General features: G+C 46.2%; 3 protein-coding genes across 9 annotated transcripts in view; 2 read left to right on the forward strand and 1 right to left on the reverse strand.

The window, feature by feature from the left end:
• Enoph1 (enolase-phosphatase 1) overlaps nucleotides 1–6173 on the reverse strand; it is a 25521-nt gene extending 19348 nt beyond the window's left edge. Inside the window, exon 1 of one of the 2 annotated variants that reach the window (XM_057772936.1) lies at nucleotides 5911–6173. Coding sequence is in view for 1 of the 2 variants with exons in the window: in XM_057772935.1 (XP_057628918.1) it covers nucleotides 5882–5965 (84 nt within the window). In the remaining variant the exon portion in view is untranslated. Of the gene's footprint in view, nucleotides 1–5881 lie in introns of both variants that reach the window. The other variant, XM_057772935.1, reaches the window with a different exon arrangement.
• On the forward strand, nucleotides 6115–6924 carry LOC130876387 (collagen alpha-1(I) chain-like). Its single transcript, XM_057772896.1, has one exon. It carries the CDS (start codon nucleotides 6115–6117, stop codon nucleotides 6922–6924), a length of 810 nt encoding a protein of 269 aa, XP_057628879.1.
• Nucleotides 6323–11476, forward strand: Hnrnpdl (heterogeneous nuclear ribonucleoprotein D like). 6 transcript variants are annotated; one of them, XR_009057255.1, is made up of 9 exons: nucleotides 6326–7425; nucleotides 8169–8337; nucleotides 8428–8589; nucleotides 8941–9072; nucleotides 9182–9296; nucleotides 9535–9705; nucleotides 9999–10090; nucleotides 10440–10544; nucleotides 11213–11476. XR_009057255.1 is itself a non-coding variant. In XM_057771804.1 (8 exons), exons 1-7 carry the CDS (start codon nucleotides 6986–6988, stop codon nucleotides 10067–10069), a joined length of 1260 nt encoding a protein of 419 aa, XP_057627787.1. In that variant the 5' UTR covers nucleotides 6326–6985; the 3' UTR covers nucleotides 10070–10090; nucleotides 10440–11476. The 6 variants fall into 6 exon arrangements, 5 of the variants coding, with proteins under 5 accessions (XP_057627789.1, XP_057627788.1, XP_057627787.1 ...); XM_057771804.1 differs by having other exon boundaries at nucleotides 10440–11476; XM_057771803.1 differs by lacking the exon at nucleotides 10440–10544 and having other exon boundaries at nucleotides 6327–7425.
• Nucleotides 11477–14832: the final 3356 nt, after the last annotated feature.

Here is a 14832-nt window from a genome sequence, read left to right on the forward strand (position 1 = left end):
TTTCCTTCATGGGTCCTGGGGATGAACTCAGGTCATGAGGACTGCAGGCAAATGCCTTTACCCAGTGAAGCATATCACCAGCCCAAAACACGTAATTATAATAGAGCACAAAATTGATAAAGTTTAATTTTTAAAAAGTCAATCCATGTGACAGCAACATGCCTATAATCTCAGAGCTCGGGTAAAGGCCAAAGAATCAGGAGTGTCAGGTCATCCTTGGCTACAGAGGAAACTGGGGGCTAGCCTGAGCTTTGTGAGACCCTGTGTCAACAATAAAATTAGATTTAAAAAGTATTTTTTGGTCAGGTGTGAGATAGACTCTTAGCCCAGGTTGGCCTGAAACTCAAGAACCTGAGTGCTGGCATTATAGACACATGCGACCACACTGGGCTTATTGGTAATATTTTAAAAAGCTACTCACCATAAAAACAAATTAGAAGCCATTTATCCTAAATGAAATTAAGAGAAAATAAGTACAATAGCCAAGAGTAGCTAGCCATACATAACTATGGCTAAAGAGTTTGGTAAAGATGTTGGTGCACGCCGTTAGTATTTGGGAGGTAGAGGCAGGTGGATCTCTGTAAATATGAGGTCATCCTGGTCTACAGAGCAAGTTCCAGAACAGGCAATGCTAGACAGAGAAACTTTGTCTTGAAAACCCAAAAAAGAAAAAAGGAAGAAAGAAAAAAGTAAAGCACTCACTTAGCTCAAAGCAGGTAGAAGTGTTTATTGGGAGACAGCACCACACTGGCTGTAAAGACAAGCGCTCTGAATGAGGCTGCCTTTTACATGGCAGGCGGCATCTCAAGGCAGCTTCATACAGAGGACAAGGAGATCCTGTGACTTCGGAGAAAGCTACCCACCCATGCAAGAACAACTTAGTTTTATCATATACGTAAATTATAATGTTGCCCTTTTTCTCCCTTCAAAAATAGTACTGTGGGCTGAGGATAAAGCTCGGGGGGTGGGTAGAATGTGCTAATTTGTCATGCCCACACACAGTTTCATACCCAGCAGATGGAGGGAGGGGAATGGGAGGGGCGATTCAACACAAGCCTCTGAGTCTCAGCATATTCATTCATAATATTCTCCCGCAGAGTGGCTGGAGGATGTGAATTAGACAATTCACACCATTACATTCTCCGGCTCCCTAAGATCTACTAACCTCGTCATCTGACCACTGTCTCTGCAGTATGGACACATGCCAGTGAAACCAGCAAGCCTATGGCAATGATCTCGGCATGCTCTACTGGTGAGAAGTGAGGCTCCCATCACCTATTCTGCTGGGCTCACTGGCAAACGAGCTATACCCTTACTGTGATTTTTCTTTTAATTTGATTAATTAAAAGGATTAATTAAATTAATTAAAATTAATTTCCTTTTAATTTAATTTTTTAAAGGTACGGAGTAATGTCGAGCCTAAACCATCCTCCAACTCATGATCTTCCTGTCACAGCCTCTAGGATAACAGGAATGTGCCACCATACCAGGCTAAAATAACTCTTAGACCAACCGCCTCCCACGCTTATTTTGGACACTTCTAACAAGGGAATTGCTTCACAGAACGGCCACACTATCTCCAGAACCTCCCAGCAGTTATAGTACTGAGGACTAAACATCCTTCTCGAGGACAAGATCAGAAACTAAGAGATGCACATTGCCACGGTGCCCTGGGTGCCAGAAGTGCTCACAAACTATCCCTGTTCCAGGGAGCTGAGCGAGGCAGAACCCAAAATATGGGTTCCCTTTTGAAAACTGGTATCTGCACTCCAAATACTCCAAATAAAAGTGCCCAACTCATTAATTCTGTTCTGGAGGTTAACTGTAACTAAAGAAAAGATAAACCCTAGTTTATGAGTTATGAGTCACCACAACAAGGAAAAGTTATTATAACAACCAGCTAGGAACTGAGGTCATTACAACCAGCTAGGAACTGGGGTCATTGCAACCAGCTAGGAACTGGGATCATTACAACCAGCTAGGAACTGGAGTAAGGTTTTTAAAAGTAACTCAGCAGACAGAATGTCAGATCCTCAGTGAGTTTCTGAGTGCCAGCCAGGCCCAGATTCCTAGACTCTAAGGGGGGGAGGGGGGAATGTAGAGAACTCACATTTATTCCATCCATCTATTTAGTAGATGAAGAAGCTGAGGTTCCAAGAGGGTTTACTGTTGTCCCAAAGTATATCCAGAACTCAGTTACAAGCTTCTCAAATCCAGTACCAAGGTAAGGTCATCCAGGCCCCAGGGGCAGCTGTCTTCAAGTGGCAGAGCTCACTAGCACCAACTCCCTAGATTCCAAATGAACATTAATAGCAAGGGGCTTGTGAGAGGGGGTGGATGTACCTCTGGAGACAAGAAAGCAAAGGCAAGCACTTGTTCACCTTAGGGACAGCAATTCTGACTCCATCTGGAGCTTGCTGTGTTGATGAGACTGGCGGGCCAGCAAAGCCCTGGGGTCCACAGGAATTACAGGAATGCTCCAGATTTGGTGGGCTTTTGTTTTCTCGGTGTTGTTTTGTTTTTTACTTTTTACATGTGTTCTAGGTCAGAACTCAGGTCCTCAGGTTCATGTGATCAATACTTTGCTAACTACACCATCTCCCCAGCTCTGAGAGATTTTGAACTGAAAACTGAGGGATTTTTGGTTAACCATAACCTCTTTTGTTCATAACCAACAAGTATCTAATTCTCAAAGTTCAAATTCCAGCCCTGAGCACTGCTTTGATAACCTCGCCATCGCAATCTTTTCTAAGCAAAGCCTGGGCCGGCACAACCACAGGCTGACAACCACATGGTGGAAAGAGACAACATACTCCCACAGGCTGTCCTCCGACCTTCAGACATACACCGTGGCATGTGGACACCATACACATACACAAAACAAATATAAAAAATCCAAGTGTCAAATCTTTTTAAAAGATTATAGATCATGTTCTATATCATAAAAGGTAATATTCTAAAAAATGAACCACTAAACTGTAATCTTGAAGCACACGATCTATACGAGCCCTTTCCTGGAATTATGCATTAGACGGAATACTTAATTTTTGTCTTTGGAGATAAAGTCTCGCTATGCACCCTAAGCTGCCCTAAAACTCACAATCCTCCTGCCTCACGAATCTCCACATGCTTGTTATCATATCAAAAAAACAAAAAACAAAAAGCAAACAAAGACCCCTAAGGTTTCCCAAGGATAAGATGCCCGCAGCCCAGTTGACAGGGAGGAGAAACAAAGGACGCCTACTTAAGCTCCCACACAAACAATTTGCCGTTCATCATGTAGTTGGTGGCTGTGCTTTAAAAATGGCAGTGAGTGCCCATGTGCTGCTTACTGCTTCCCCAGCTCAAGGCAGCCATGAAGTACCATGTGGAGAAAACACACATGGCTGTACTGCAGTACTAATGAGTCTCCCTACACACACACACACACACACACACAACGCAAACGGAAACACATAAAACAAGGCTGTGCGCCGATCGGCATGAAAACAGGACCATCATTTTCAGAACCGAACCTGTGGGAGTTCCCTCTGAGGCAATGATTCAGTACTGATTAATACTATCACAACTGTTTTTACATGCAACGAGAGAAAAAGCATGAAACAGCAAGCAAGCACTTTTATCAAATGAGAGATTTTTCCCCAAGCTCAGCAGCGATAGCTGGTTTCCCAAGTAAGATAACCACAAAAACTGCTGACTGGTGCTAGATTGTCTTCACGGGCTAAAAGAAGGATCAAGGAAATGCTCATTACTTCACCACAGGGGGGAAAAAGACAAAGTGGTTTTTGCACATGAAATAAAAATAACTAATTTAAAAATGTTAGGTGCAATAACAGAAATATTGAGTGGCTCTTTTTAAAAGAGAGGGTCTTATGTAGCCCAGACTAGCCTCAAATTTGCTCTGTAGCTAAGGATGACCTTGAAATTCTCCAGTGCCTACCCTAGTAATGGAATCACAGACCTTCAACACCGTAGTGTGGTGGTTTGAAAGAAGATGGCTCCTGAATGGGAGTGGCACTACTAGGAGGTGTGGCCTTGTTGGAGCAGGTGTGTATGGACTTGTTGGAGGAAGTAGGTCACTGCGGGGGTGGGGCTTTGAGGTATCTTTGCTCAAGCTTCACTCAGTGTGACAGCCCACTTCCTGTTGCCTACAAGATGTCGGACTTTCAGTTATTCCTCCAGCATTGCATCTGCCTGCATGCTGTCATGCTTCTGCCATGACAATAATGGACTGAGCCTCTGAACTGTAAGCCACACCCAATTAAATGTTTCCTTTATAAGAGCTGCCATGGTCATGGTGTCTCTTCACAGCAATAAAAACCCTGAGACACCTAATGTTATGGCTGTTTTAAACACCATGCTGGATAAGCTTCTACCAATGAGCCCCTCCAGTCAAGAGTAAGAGTTTGACAATTTGGGTTCCAATCCAAGGCATTTAAATTACGCAACCTTTTGGAACCTTATTAAATTTGGATAGCACATACATCTTCATAATTTTGAAAACAAGTTTAAATCTCATATGTAAACAGCAGGAAACAAGACCTACCTGACTAACAATGTTTTAACAGAACACCTTTAAACTCCCAGCTCCATGCTGAAAAGCTGGAGATGGATGTGACTGGGTCATTCTCTTCAGAGGGTTCGAAAGCTTAGTCCCTCAGACATTCTAAGCATTTCTTACTCAGTGCTGGCCGCCCTCCTGAGGACTCACACAGCCTATAACCCCTATGCCTGCCTCCCTGCCTCTCTCTCTCTCTCTCACACACACACACAGACACACACACACACACACAAAGCAGCTAGTTCTATAACATGAGAACAGTCTTGAAATTTCTCACTGCTCTCTACTGTAATTAAAATCTTGGGGAAATGGCGGCCAAGTGGACTTTTTATGGACCTCCATTATGCGTCCAAAGCACCATAACTCTTGGGGGGGTGGGGGAGTAGACAGATGCCAGGTTTGGTGACACTTGTCTATAATCTCAGCCCTGGAGGATCAGGCAGGACTGCCGGGAGTCTGAGGTCAACCTGGGTTATAAGTTGAGGGAGTGACTCTGCCTTATGAAAATAAATAAAAATAAAAACAAAGTAGCTGTTACATTTGGAAATCTAAAATTGTGTACAAATATTATGATCTACACTCAGAAAATCGGATAATCGTAAAATGTAAACAACCAAAAGAGAACTTAAAACAGGCTGCACAATTTACTAGATGATAGAAATTTCCCCTATCCTATCTCAGCTATTCTACATAAACATCTACAGTTAATATGGGTGATTAAATTGAGTACATGGAAGAAAGCAAAGCGTGGTTTTCTAGGGACAATGAATGGAATTTAGGTCTAGTGTTCTGGAGGTCAAGTGAAGTAAGCGTGTACACAGCTGTCACCAGCACAGGAGACATGGTGTGGAAAGCAATCATTCCAAGGTACCAGAGCCACTGGAAAACTTTCCCTTCTATCTTTTGCACTGGCAAGACCTAAACCTCAAGGACCACTAACCAAGGCCACTACCTCTCCAGGCCGCAACCCAGCACGTGGTGGACGCTCAGGCACCAGGCGACAGGGTACACACCTACCTGCCAGGCCACGGGCGCTGCCGTCATCCCAACTCCTCCCAGCTGACCTGCCTTCCCCCAAGTCTTTACTGACACCACCTCCACTATTTCCTATCCTTCTCTTCCTAACCAAAAGCAAGGACAGGGAAGGCAGAAGATGGTGGCGCTAGGAAAAGCACCCCCGCAGCGTCGCTCTTCCCCATTCCAGAGACGCAAATCCACACCACGTCTCCTCGAGCCCGCAGGCAAAATCCGCAACACTTAAATTTCTTTTTCAGACGCTTTTAGGCACAAATAACTCGGCCGCTCCCTTCCGCCCCTCACCTTCACGAAAGCAATCGGGGTTGTGGTACCTTCGATATCTAACAGGATAACTGTGACTTCGGAGGGCACCGAAACCACGACCATTTCCCTGCCGGATGCTACCACGGGCTCGGTCTCGCTAGTAAACGGGAGAGCGCCGCCTGCGCCCCGGGACGCCCAGCAACGGTCGGAGCGCTGGCAGCGACGAGCGACTAGAGGCTAGAACGCACACAGGCCGGCTCCAGGGACCCGCGATGGCAGAGCAAGCCGCCCAAGGTGCTGCACCCCAAAGAGCAGACGAGCCGCGCAGGCCCGGACCACGTGAGCAGGCAGAGGGGCGGTGCTCCGGGGTCCCCAGGGGGCGGGGAAAGCAGGGCCCGCGCGCCGATTGGCCACCGACGAGCCGCGAACGCGATCCGTCAAAATGGGCCTCGCGTGGGCGGGAACAAAGAAGCGAACCCCCGAGCCCGGAACCCGGAGCGCGGGCGCGAGCCCTCCGCAGCCTGGTGGAGCCGGCGCGAGTGGCACGGCCGGGGCACGTGCAACGGGAGCCCCTGGAGTGGCGCGCCGGGGACGTGAGTGTCCCCTTGCCTTGGCCCTCACCTGACCCCTTCCCCGCCCACCGCGTGCGCTTCGGCACCGCTTCAGTCATCCGAGCAGGCCCCGCCCTCCGCCGCGGCCACAGCCAGCCGGGAGGCCGCTCGGACCCGGGCTGCGTCGACCCTGCAGCCGGGACCCCCCCCCCCGAGGCGACGCCGCCCCGCGGCGACGGCGGAACAGTCGCCACCACCCAGGGGGTCATCGCGGGTCCGGCGCGAGGACGGAACACGCGTGCGCCGGGCGGGAGGGCGGGCGAGCGCGCTGCAGCTTCGGGTGCACGCCGCCTTTTTCCCGGAGCAGCCAAGCGGTCCCAGCCGCCGCCGCTCCGCACTGGGGGACTGAGGGCGCAGGACGGGAGTGGGCCAGACCGGACGCGCGACACAAAAGGCTCTCCAGGCAAGAGGGACTGTGGCCCTGCGACGGCGCAGCCCGGGATTTGTTGCGCATCGGACTCGCTCCTCTGATCGCTCCTGTCCGCTCAGCCCGACCCCCAGCTCCACCTCGCTCCTCACCCGGAGCACCGCGATGGAGGTCCCGCCCCGGCTCTCCCATGTGCCGCCGCCATTGTTCCCCTCCGCTCCCGCGACTCTCGCCTCCCGCAGCCTTTCCCATTGGCGGCCGCGGGCGCCCCGGCAGCTCGCCCCGCTCCTCCCTTCGCTCGCTTCCAGCGCCTCCCGGCAGGGGGCGCGCCGGAGCCCACGCCACGTCACCGCCCAGCAGCCCTCCCGATTGGCGGGCGGGGCGGCTATAAAGGGAGGGCGCAGGCGGCGGCCGGATCTCTTCCGCCGCCATTTTAAATCCGGCTCCATACAACGCGCCGCCGCCGCCGCCGGGACCCGCACTGCGCGCCAGCAACCCATCGCCGACGGCTCCGCCACCATGGAGGACATGAACGAGTACAGCAACATAGAGGAGTTCGCAGAGGGATCCAAGATCAACGCGAGCAAGAATCAGCAGGATGACGGGTACCGCACGCTCCGCTCTTCCCCTCCCCCAGGGCCCCGCGCGCGCCCTTCGTCCCTCTGGAGCTGCGCGCGCTGCCCCCACTATTTCCCCGAGTCGATTCTCCGCGTGCCCGCTGGACCCCAGTAGCTTCCCCACTAGTGGAAAGTAAGACGGGGTGACTCGAGAGGCCCGCCGCGAGTGGGGGAAGGGAGGAGGGGTTGGGAGGGAGGAGGGCGGCGCCGCCGGTGTCCCGAGTGCGCAGGCGCCGCGTGGGGCCGCGGGGGAGGGGCCGGGCTCGGTGCGCCGCACGCTGCAGCTGCCACCGCCTCTTCATTGTGTGTGTTACAGCCGGGGCGGCTTTTCCTGGGGAGGTTTGGGCAACTTGGTCTGGGCGCCGGTAGCTGACTGATACGTGGAGTTCTTTAGGTAGCAAGTTGAGTCTAGAGCTGTGGGTGAAAGTTCACTTTAAGTTGTGGGGGATTCGGTTGTAGAAGTTGTACTTTGTAACCCAAAGTCATCGGAGCAGAACCCGTACGGGATTTCGTTGGCGCTTTGTGTTTGCATGGTAGAAAGCAACCTGTCTGCTGGTCCGAGCAAGTGATCTTAAGGTTTTTGTGACCAATTAGCGTTTGTAATCAAAGCAGATTGCTTGCACTTAGTGAATAAATTACCCTGTACTTTTTTTACTGTTTAATTACAGGGTTGAAGTGATCGCGAAGTTACTATTAAGTCTTTTTTTTTTTTTAAATAACTTTATTTCTAGTAAAATGTTTATTGGAGGCTTGAGCTGGGACACAAGCAAGAAAGATCTGACTGAGTATTTGTCTCGATTTGGGGAAGTTGTAGACTGCACTATTAAAACAGATCCAGTCACTGGACGATCGAGAGGATTTGGATTTGTGCTTTTCAAAGATGCTGCTAGTGTGGATAAGGTAGGGATGTGGTCTGCACTGTGCCTTTAGTGTCGCCTTTAAAAAGTGGTCCGGGCTTCTAAGCTCCTGTCAAATTAACTTGTCTTCCAGGTTTTGGAACTGAAAGAACACAAACTGGATGGCAAATTGATAGACCCCAAAAGGGCCAAAGCTTTAAAGGGAAAAGAACCCCCTAAAAAGGTTTTTGTGGGTGGATTGAGTCCAGATACTTCAGAAGAACAAATCAAAGAATATTTTGGAGCCTTTGGAGAGGTGGGCTGTGTTTGTTTGCATGCATCTGGTGTGTTTTTTAAATACTCGTGCATGGTCAGTTTTGTGTAGTGGTCATTAATATTTCACAGGATAGGACTGAATGCTCTAGTTACTGCATCTTAATGGCTGCTTTCTGTGCTATAGTAGGAGCCTGGTGTAGCCAAAGCTCAAAGGCTTAAAGTGATGTGTAGCCAACCTGTGGCCACTCTGGGGTAGAAGATGCTTTAAAAGAAGGTAGCGGAAAGAGTCCTGCTCAGTAGGATGGGCTTGTGGTGTTCGTGAGAAGCCTGTAGTACCTAGTCTCTTCCCCTTTAACTGCTGGTTTTGTTTTGAATGTGCACCTGATTTCAGATAGAAAATATCGAGCTTCCCATGGATACAAAAACAAATGAAAGAAGAGGATTCTGTTTTATCACATATACAGATGAAGAGCCAGTAAAGAAATTGTTAGAAAGCAGATACCATCAAATAGGTTCTGGGAAGGTAAATGAATTGAATTACATTAAGTGTGGATGTGAAAAGCCTGTTTGAAAAGAAAAGTGGTTTTGTGTTCAGAGCTTAGAACATAAGCAAAAATTCTGTTTGTTTTTAGTGCGAAATCAAAGTTGCACAACCCAAAGAGGTATACAGGCAGCAACAGCAACAACAAAAAGGTGGACGAGGTGGGACGGCTGGTGGAAGAGGTGGTGCTAGGGGACGAGGAAGAGGTGAGACCTAATTTGGGGGACACTGATTTCTAAGCTAAGGCAGTTAGCTGCTAGGTACAATTGGCCCATAAGAAAAGGTAGCTAGAGTGAATCTTTTATGATGATCCCACATGGTAAAGGCTGATTTGTGGGGGGTGTTCTGTTTTAAAGTACAGTGTAGGGGACAGAATGCATCATGTTGTGTTAGCATTGAGAGGGTCCAAAGTGGTTTCCTAACCATCATTGTGCATTGTTTCAGGTCAGGGCCAAAACTGGAACCAAGGATTTAATAACTATTATGATCAAGGATATGGAAATTATAATAGTGCCTATGGTGGTGATCAAAACTATAGTGGCTATGGCGGATATGATTATACTGGGTATAACTATGGGAACTATGGATATGGACAGGGATATGCAGACTACAGCGGTAAGAATACTTAACTTAATTTTATAAACCAGTGGCATTAAATTCAGTTTTGAAGTACTTTCCCATTCTGAAGTTGTTTGTGTGTATGAGTTTCCTATTGATGATTGGAGTGAAGTTGTTATATTGTGTAGTCATAGGAAAGTAACAGACAGTGATGGCTATTTAAAGTGCAATTACAACTCTATTGACTGTTAAGGTGGCTTGATATTTTTAATGTTCAGCATGCATAGTTTAAGGGGCAGTTTTATAAAAAAACTTTCTTAGTAAAACATGTATGTATCCTTTCAAACTAGGTCAACAGAGCACTTATGGCAAGGCATCCCGAGGGGGTGGCAATCACCAGAACAATTACCAGCCCTACTGAGGAGGACCTGGGAGAAAGCAGGTGTGTGAGCTTACGAGGAAACATTGGCAATGTCTGATTTCATTTAAAGATCAATAGACAAATGGAAAAGAGTAAACAATATATGTAGTCTTCACTAAATTGTAAATTTGTAATTGCTTTATGAGCCTGTTTTGCCTAAAGTGTCTATAGATCTTTAACTTTAAAGTCTTACCTCACCTTTTTTAGAATTACAGAAAAACTTAAGAGTTTTTCTGTTTGCTTTGTGTACCAGGAGGTTTAAACTTTTTTTAGAACTATTAACAGGTAAAGTACTGAAATGGGTACAACTTAAGGAAAACAAGAATGTTGTCTTCTAACTCTGACATTATACCTTGTTTGTACCCGCCAGCGGGAACTTCATTGCAGGCCGTGTGTCACCCTGACCACGTCTATCTCTGGGGGTCGCACGTTGCGGGCAGAGCGCAAGGCATACACCAGAAAAGGCTGTCCTGTGGTATGGTCTCTTCCAACTTCATGTACCAGCGTAAAGATTAAAAGTGGAAACTTCAGACTTTGCTTCTTTTTAATCTTTTTGGAGATTAAGTGTCTAAACTTAACTTAAATGGTTTTTTGCAGGAGTTAAAGTACATAAATGCCTTTTTACAGCTTAATCATTTTGGTCTTCTGTTTAGTGTTGTATTCAATTGTGGAGCCTCATTTTAAGTGTTCATTCTTTAAGATTTAATGCTTGCTTTTTCTTTTTATAGCTAATAGTGAAATCTACAAACCAAAACAAGAACTTTTAAATCTGGGATATAAGTTAAAGATCATATGCACAAAGCAATTCATTGTCATGTTACTATTCTAAACCTGCCTGAAATTTGTATTGGTTGATAGCATTCTACTTGGCTAGCTAGAGCTATGCCTCTAGTTGGCCTTCATCTGCTAGGCTTATAACTGTGGAAAGATTACATTCCTGTGTTCCAAAGTGAATCCACCTAATGTCATTTGGGAACTCCACAGTGAGTTTTTCAAACACCCAAACTACACTTTGTCGATAAACATGCATGTGATCTTTAATTGTTGAAGAAAAGAATAAAGTGAGGACTTAATTCATGAAAGTGGACCTTTGCAAGCTTGGGAGGGTGCACACAGCTAATGGTTGTTTTGTTTTTGTTTTAGGAGGTGTAAAGAAACCATCTTACAGGACGACATTGAAGATTGCTTGATCTTGTGTTGACCTGAGATGATTATTTTGTAAAAGACTTTCTAGTGTACATGACACAATTGTGTCCAACTGTATATAGCTGCCAATTAGTTTCTTGTTTTTACTTTGTCCTTTGCTATCTATCTGTGTTATGACTCAATGTGGATTTGTGTTTACACAAATTTTTGTTTGTATTATTCATGTTAAACCTCAAATAAATGCTTCCTTATGTGATTGTTTTTCTGCGTCAGGTACTACATAGTTCTGTGGAAATGTAATTTTATAAAGAAGCAATAATTAAGGCACAGCTTGTTTTATAAGGGGGTATTGGTCCACAGGAAGAGACTAGCCTAGTGTCCCCTTGTTCCTGGTTTCTGTAGAGGTGTTCTGTGATTACCGTCTAAGGCTTCATTTCTCTGTTAAGTGAGATTCATTCCATACCTTTGGATGTTTTCCCTGGGGTATCTGGAGACTGACACTACAGTCTATTGTGATTGACATTGTCTAGTGGGAGCTGTGCTTTCAGATTGTTTCTAAGGGAAGCACCTTGCTGGGCTAGGACTGCCTCGCTGGCACAGTGCTGTTCGAGCTGAGTATCCATACAGCCCTGGTTTCTCTCACCATAAAAGATACAAAGCCTGTTAGCACAAAGCTTGTAAAATGGCTGTCTTTGCTTTGTTCTTATCTGACAAATCGTGTGTGATAGTTGGCTCTGGCTTTAAGAGTTAATGGCTTGTCTGCTAGAAAAAGCTTTAGCTGATCACCATAGTTATTGGGGTTTTAGTACTATAGATAAATGCAAGGGAAGGATGCTGTCACACTGGTAGTAGGGGCCTCATCAGATGTATGGGATTGTCCTGAGGTTTGGATGCAGTGGAAAGCTGACACTGGTGCATCCATCCCACCATAGTGCATGAGCTAAGTAGATTTAAGCAGTTCTGTGTTGAGGCAGAGGAAAGGGCAGTGGAAAAGATGAGTCATGGTCTATGTTCTGGGTTCTGGGGCGTTAAAAACTTTAAGATTTTAAGGTGATACAAGCTTTGAGTTTTCCGTTGAATGCTTGGACTTAGAAAAGGGATTTCCATGGTTCCACAGACGCTTCTAGGTTTGGGATTTGTTCAAGTTTAGAGTACTTGGTCTTAGAAGACCAGTGTAAGCTTTTTATACTGATGACCTTTTTTAAAATGCCTACAACAACTTTGTTCTCATATTTGTACTTGCTAGGCTATCAAGTTAAAATGCACTGGCCTCGTTTTATTATGGCCAAGTACCAGTGTTGGGCTGTTAAAAAGAATCATTGCAACCAAGACAATAGAAGGGAGAGCACATTATGTTAATAGGTACAGTGCCAGAATAAGAATACCTGTGAGTTCAAACTTACAATTAGGTGACAAGTTGACATTGAGATTGTCATTTTTCCCTGATCAAAATAAAGTCTTTTTAAAATAAAATTTTAGTTAAGTCTTTATGTATGACTTGAAAAAAACAAAGATCATTGAGATGGTTTATTAAGACTAAGAGTAAGAATGTACTTGGTCATTGACGTTTTCCTTCATCCTAACCAAACTGCTAAGCTCAAAGCAGTGGACAGGCCTACCGGTGGATGACCTTGCGCCTGCAGGCACCAGTTCCTACAACCTGGAGCACATGGAAAAAACTGACTCCAAAATTGCCCCCTCTGTGCAGCAAGGGAGGAAACAGCAGCAGCAGCCTTCCCAACAAGGTGTGTGTGTGCACATGGATCCCTTGTGGTATTGAGCAATCTTTAGAAATGTTAATTGTGAGGAAAAATTCCTCTCAAACTTGGCCTAATATCACCTATACTCTGAACTTTTTTTCCCCAATGTTTTGGATCGGTGTGTCTGGTTTTGGAGCCTGTCCTTAAACTTGCTCTGAAGACCAGGCTGGTTTATTCATATTTTTCTAGGAATATATTTTCAAACACAGAAAAGGCCACATAGAGGTTACATTGTTATAAAAGTTAAGGCCGGGGCTGGAGAGACTGCTCAGCTGTTGGGAGCACTGATTCTGCTAGAGGTCCTGAGTAACCATAAGGCAGCTCAGTACCATATGTATAATGAGATCTGATCCAGGGCTGGAGAGATGGCTCAGCCATTAAAAGCTAGGCTCACAACCAAAAATATAAGATCTGATCCTTCTGGAACGCAGGCATACATGCCAATTGAGTACTCACAAAAATACATAAGAAAAAATGTGGTGTACACTTTTAATCCCAACATGCTCAGAAGGCAGAGGTGGGTGGATCTCTGAGTTCGAGGCCAGCCTGATCTACAGAGGAAGTTCTAGGGCAATGTCCAAAGACTGCTACACAGAAGCCTGTCTTGGAAAAAAAAAAAAGTATATATACAAGATTGTGGTTTCTCAAAGACAAAAGTCTTGAGTCATGGGAGCAGTAACTCAATTGTTGAGAACAAGTGCAGCTCTTGGAAAGGACCTGAGTTCAGTACCCACATCAGTTTACACTTGCCTGTAACTCTGCCTCCAAGAGTTTCGGTGGCTCTGGCCTCCTTGGGTACACGTGTTTAGTAAAAGGAGCGGTGGGCTGCGTCCCCGCCACCCGGCTAGTTTATACCCGAAATTACCGCACGGAAATTGTATTTATTAGATTACTGCCTGGCCCCATTAGTTCTAGCCTTGTCTTGGCTAACTCACGTCTTGATTCAACCCATTTCTAGTAATCTGTGTCACCACGGGGTTGTAGCTTACTGGGAAAGATTCATGTTCTGACCTGGCGGCTTCATGGCGGGTGCCCCCTGCCTCTGCCTTCTTTCTCCCAGCATTCTGTCTACTCCGCCTATCTAAGCTGCTGTCCTATCAAAAGGCCAAGGCGGTTTCTATTTAACCAATGAAAGCAACACATAGAAGACCCTCCTACACCATATGAACAAGTGTGTGCGAACACGTGTTAGTGCGGCTTAGAGAGGAGACCGCCCTGTCAAAGGTCCTCGCACTTCATTAACTCCATGGTTTTCAAGTCAGGGCAGTTAGCTGGTTTATAAACCAGCCCTATCGAACTCCTATTTAACTATTAGGCATATCTTGGCCTGGGTTTTCAGATAAAGTATTTGAGAACTGCTTGGGCATTGGGACTGGTCAGTGTTCTTTAATACCCTTGGCTGTGAGGGAAGTAAATTGGCTATAGTGGACACTTCTCTGATGGAAGCCCAGGATAGAAGCAGCTATTTGCTCCTATGAAAGGTCTGTCCTTGGATAGTGACAGTGGTTCTAATTGACTTAAGTTGTAGGTGTGTGCATGTCTGTGTGTGTGTTGTGTTGCCTCAAGCTTGTCTGCGCTACCTGTGTGTAGTGCCCATGGAGGCCAGAAGAGGGCATCTGATCCCCTAGAATGAAAATTACAAGCATTTGTAAACCACCTTTTGGGGCCAAGGAACTGAACCCAGGTTCTCTGCAGCACCTTTTTGTTGTTTTTGATCTTTGAAATGGTTTCTCTGTAGCTTTGGCTGTTGTGGGACTAGCTAGCCTTCCGGGCCAGGCTGGCCTTGAACTCAGAGCTCCACCTACCTCTTCCTCCTGAGTGCTGAGATCTTTAGTTCTATTGATGATCATTTCTGCC

The sequence above is a fragment of the Chionomys nivalis genome, chromosome 6 (genome assembly GCF_950005125.1).
Source record: "Chionomys nivalis chromosome 6, mChiNiv1.1, whole genome shotgun sequence".
NCBI lineage: Eukaryota > Metazoa > Chordata > Mammalia > Rodentia > Cricetidae > Chionomys > Chionomys nivalis.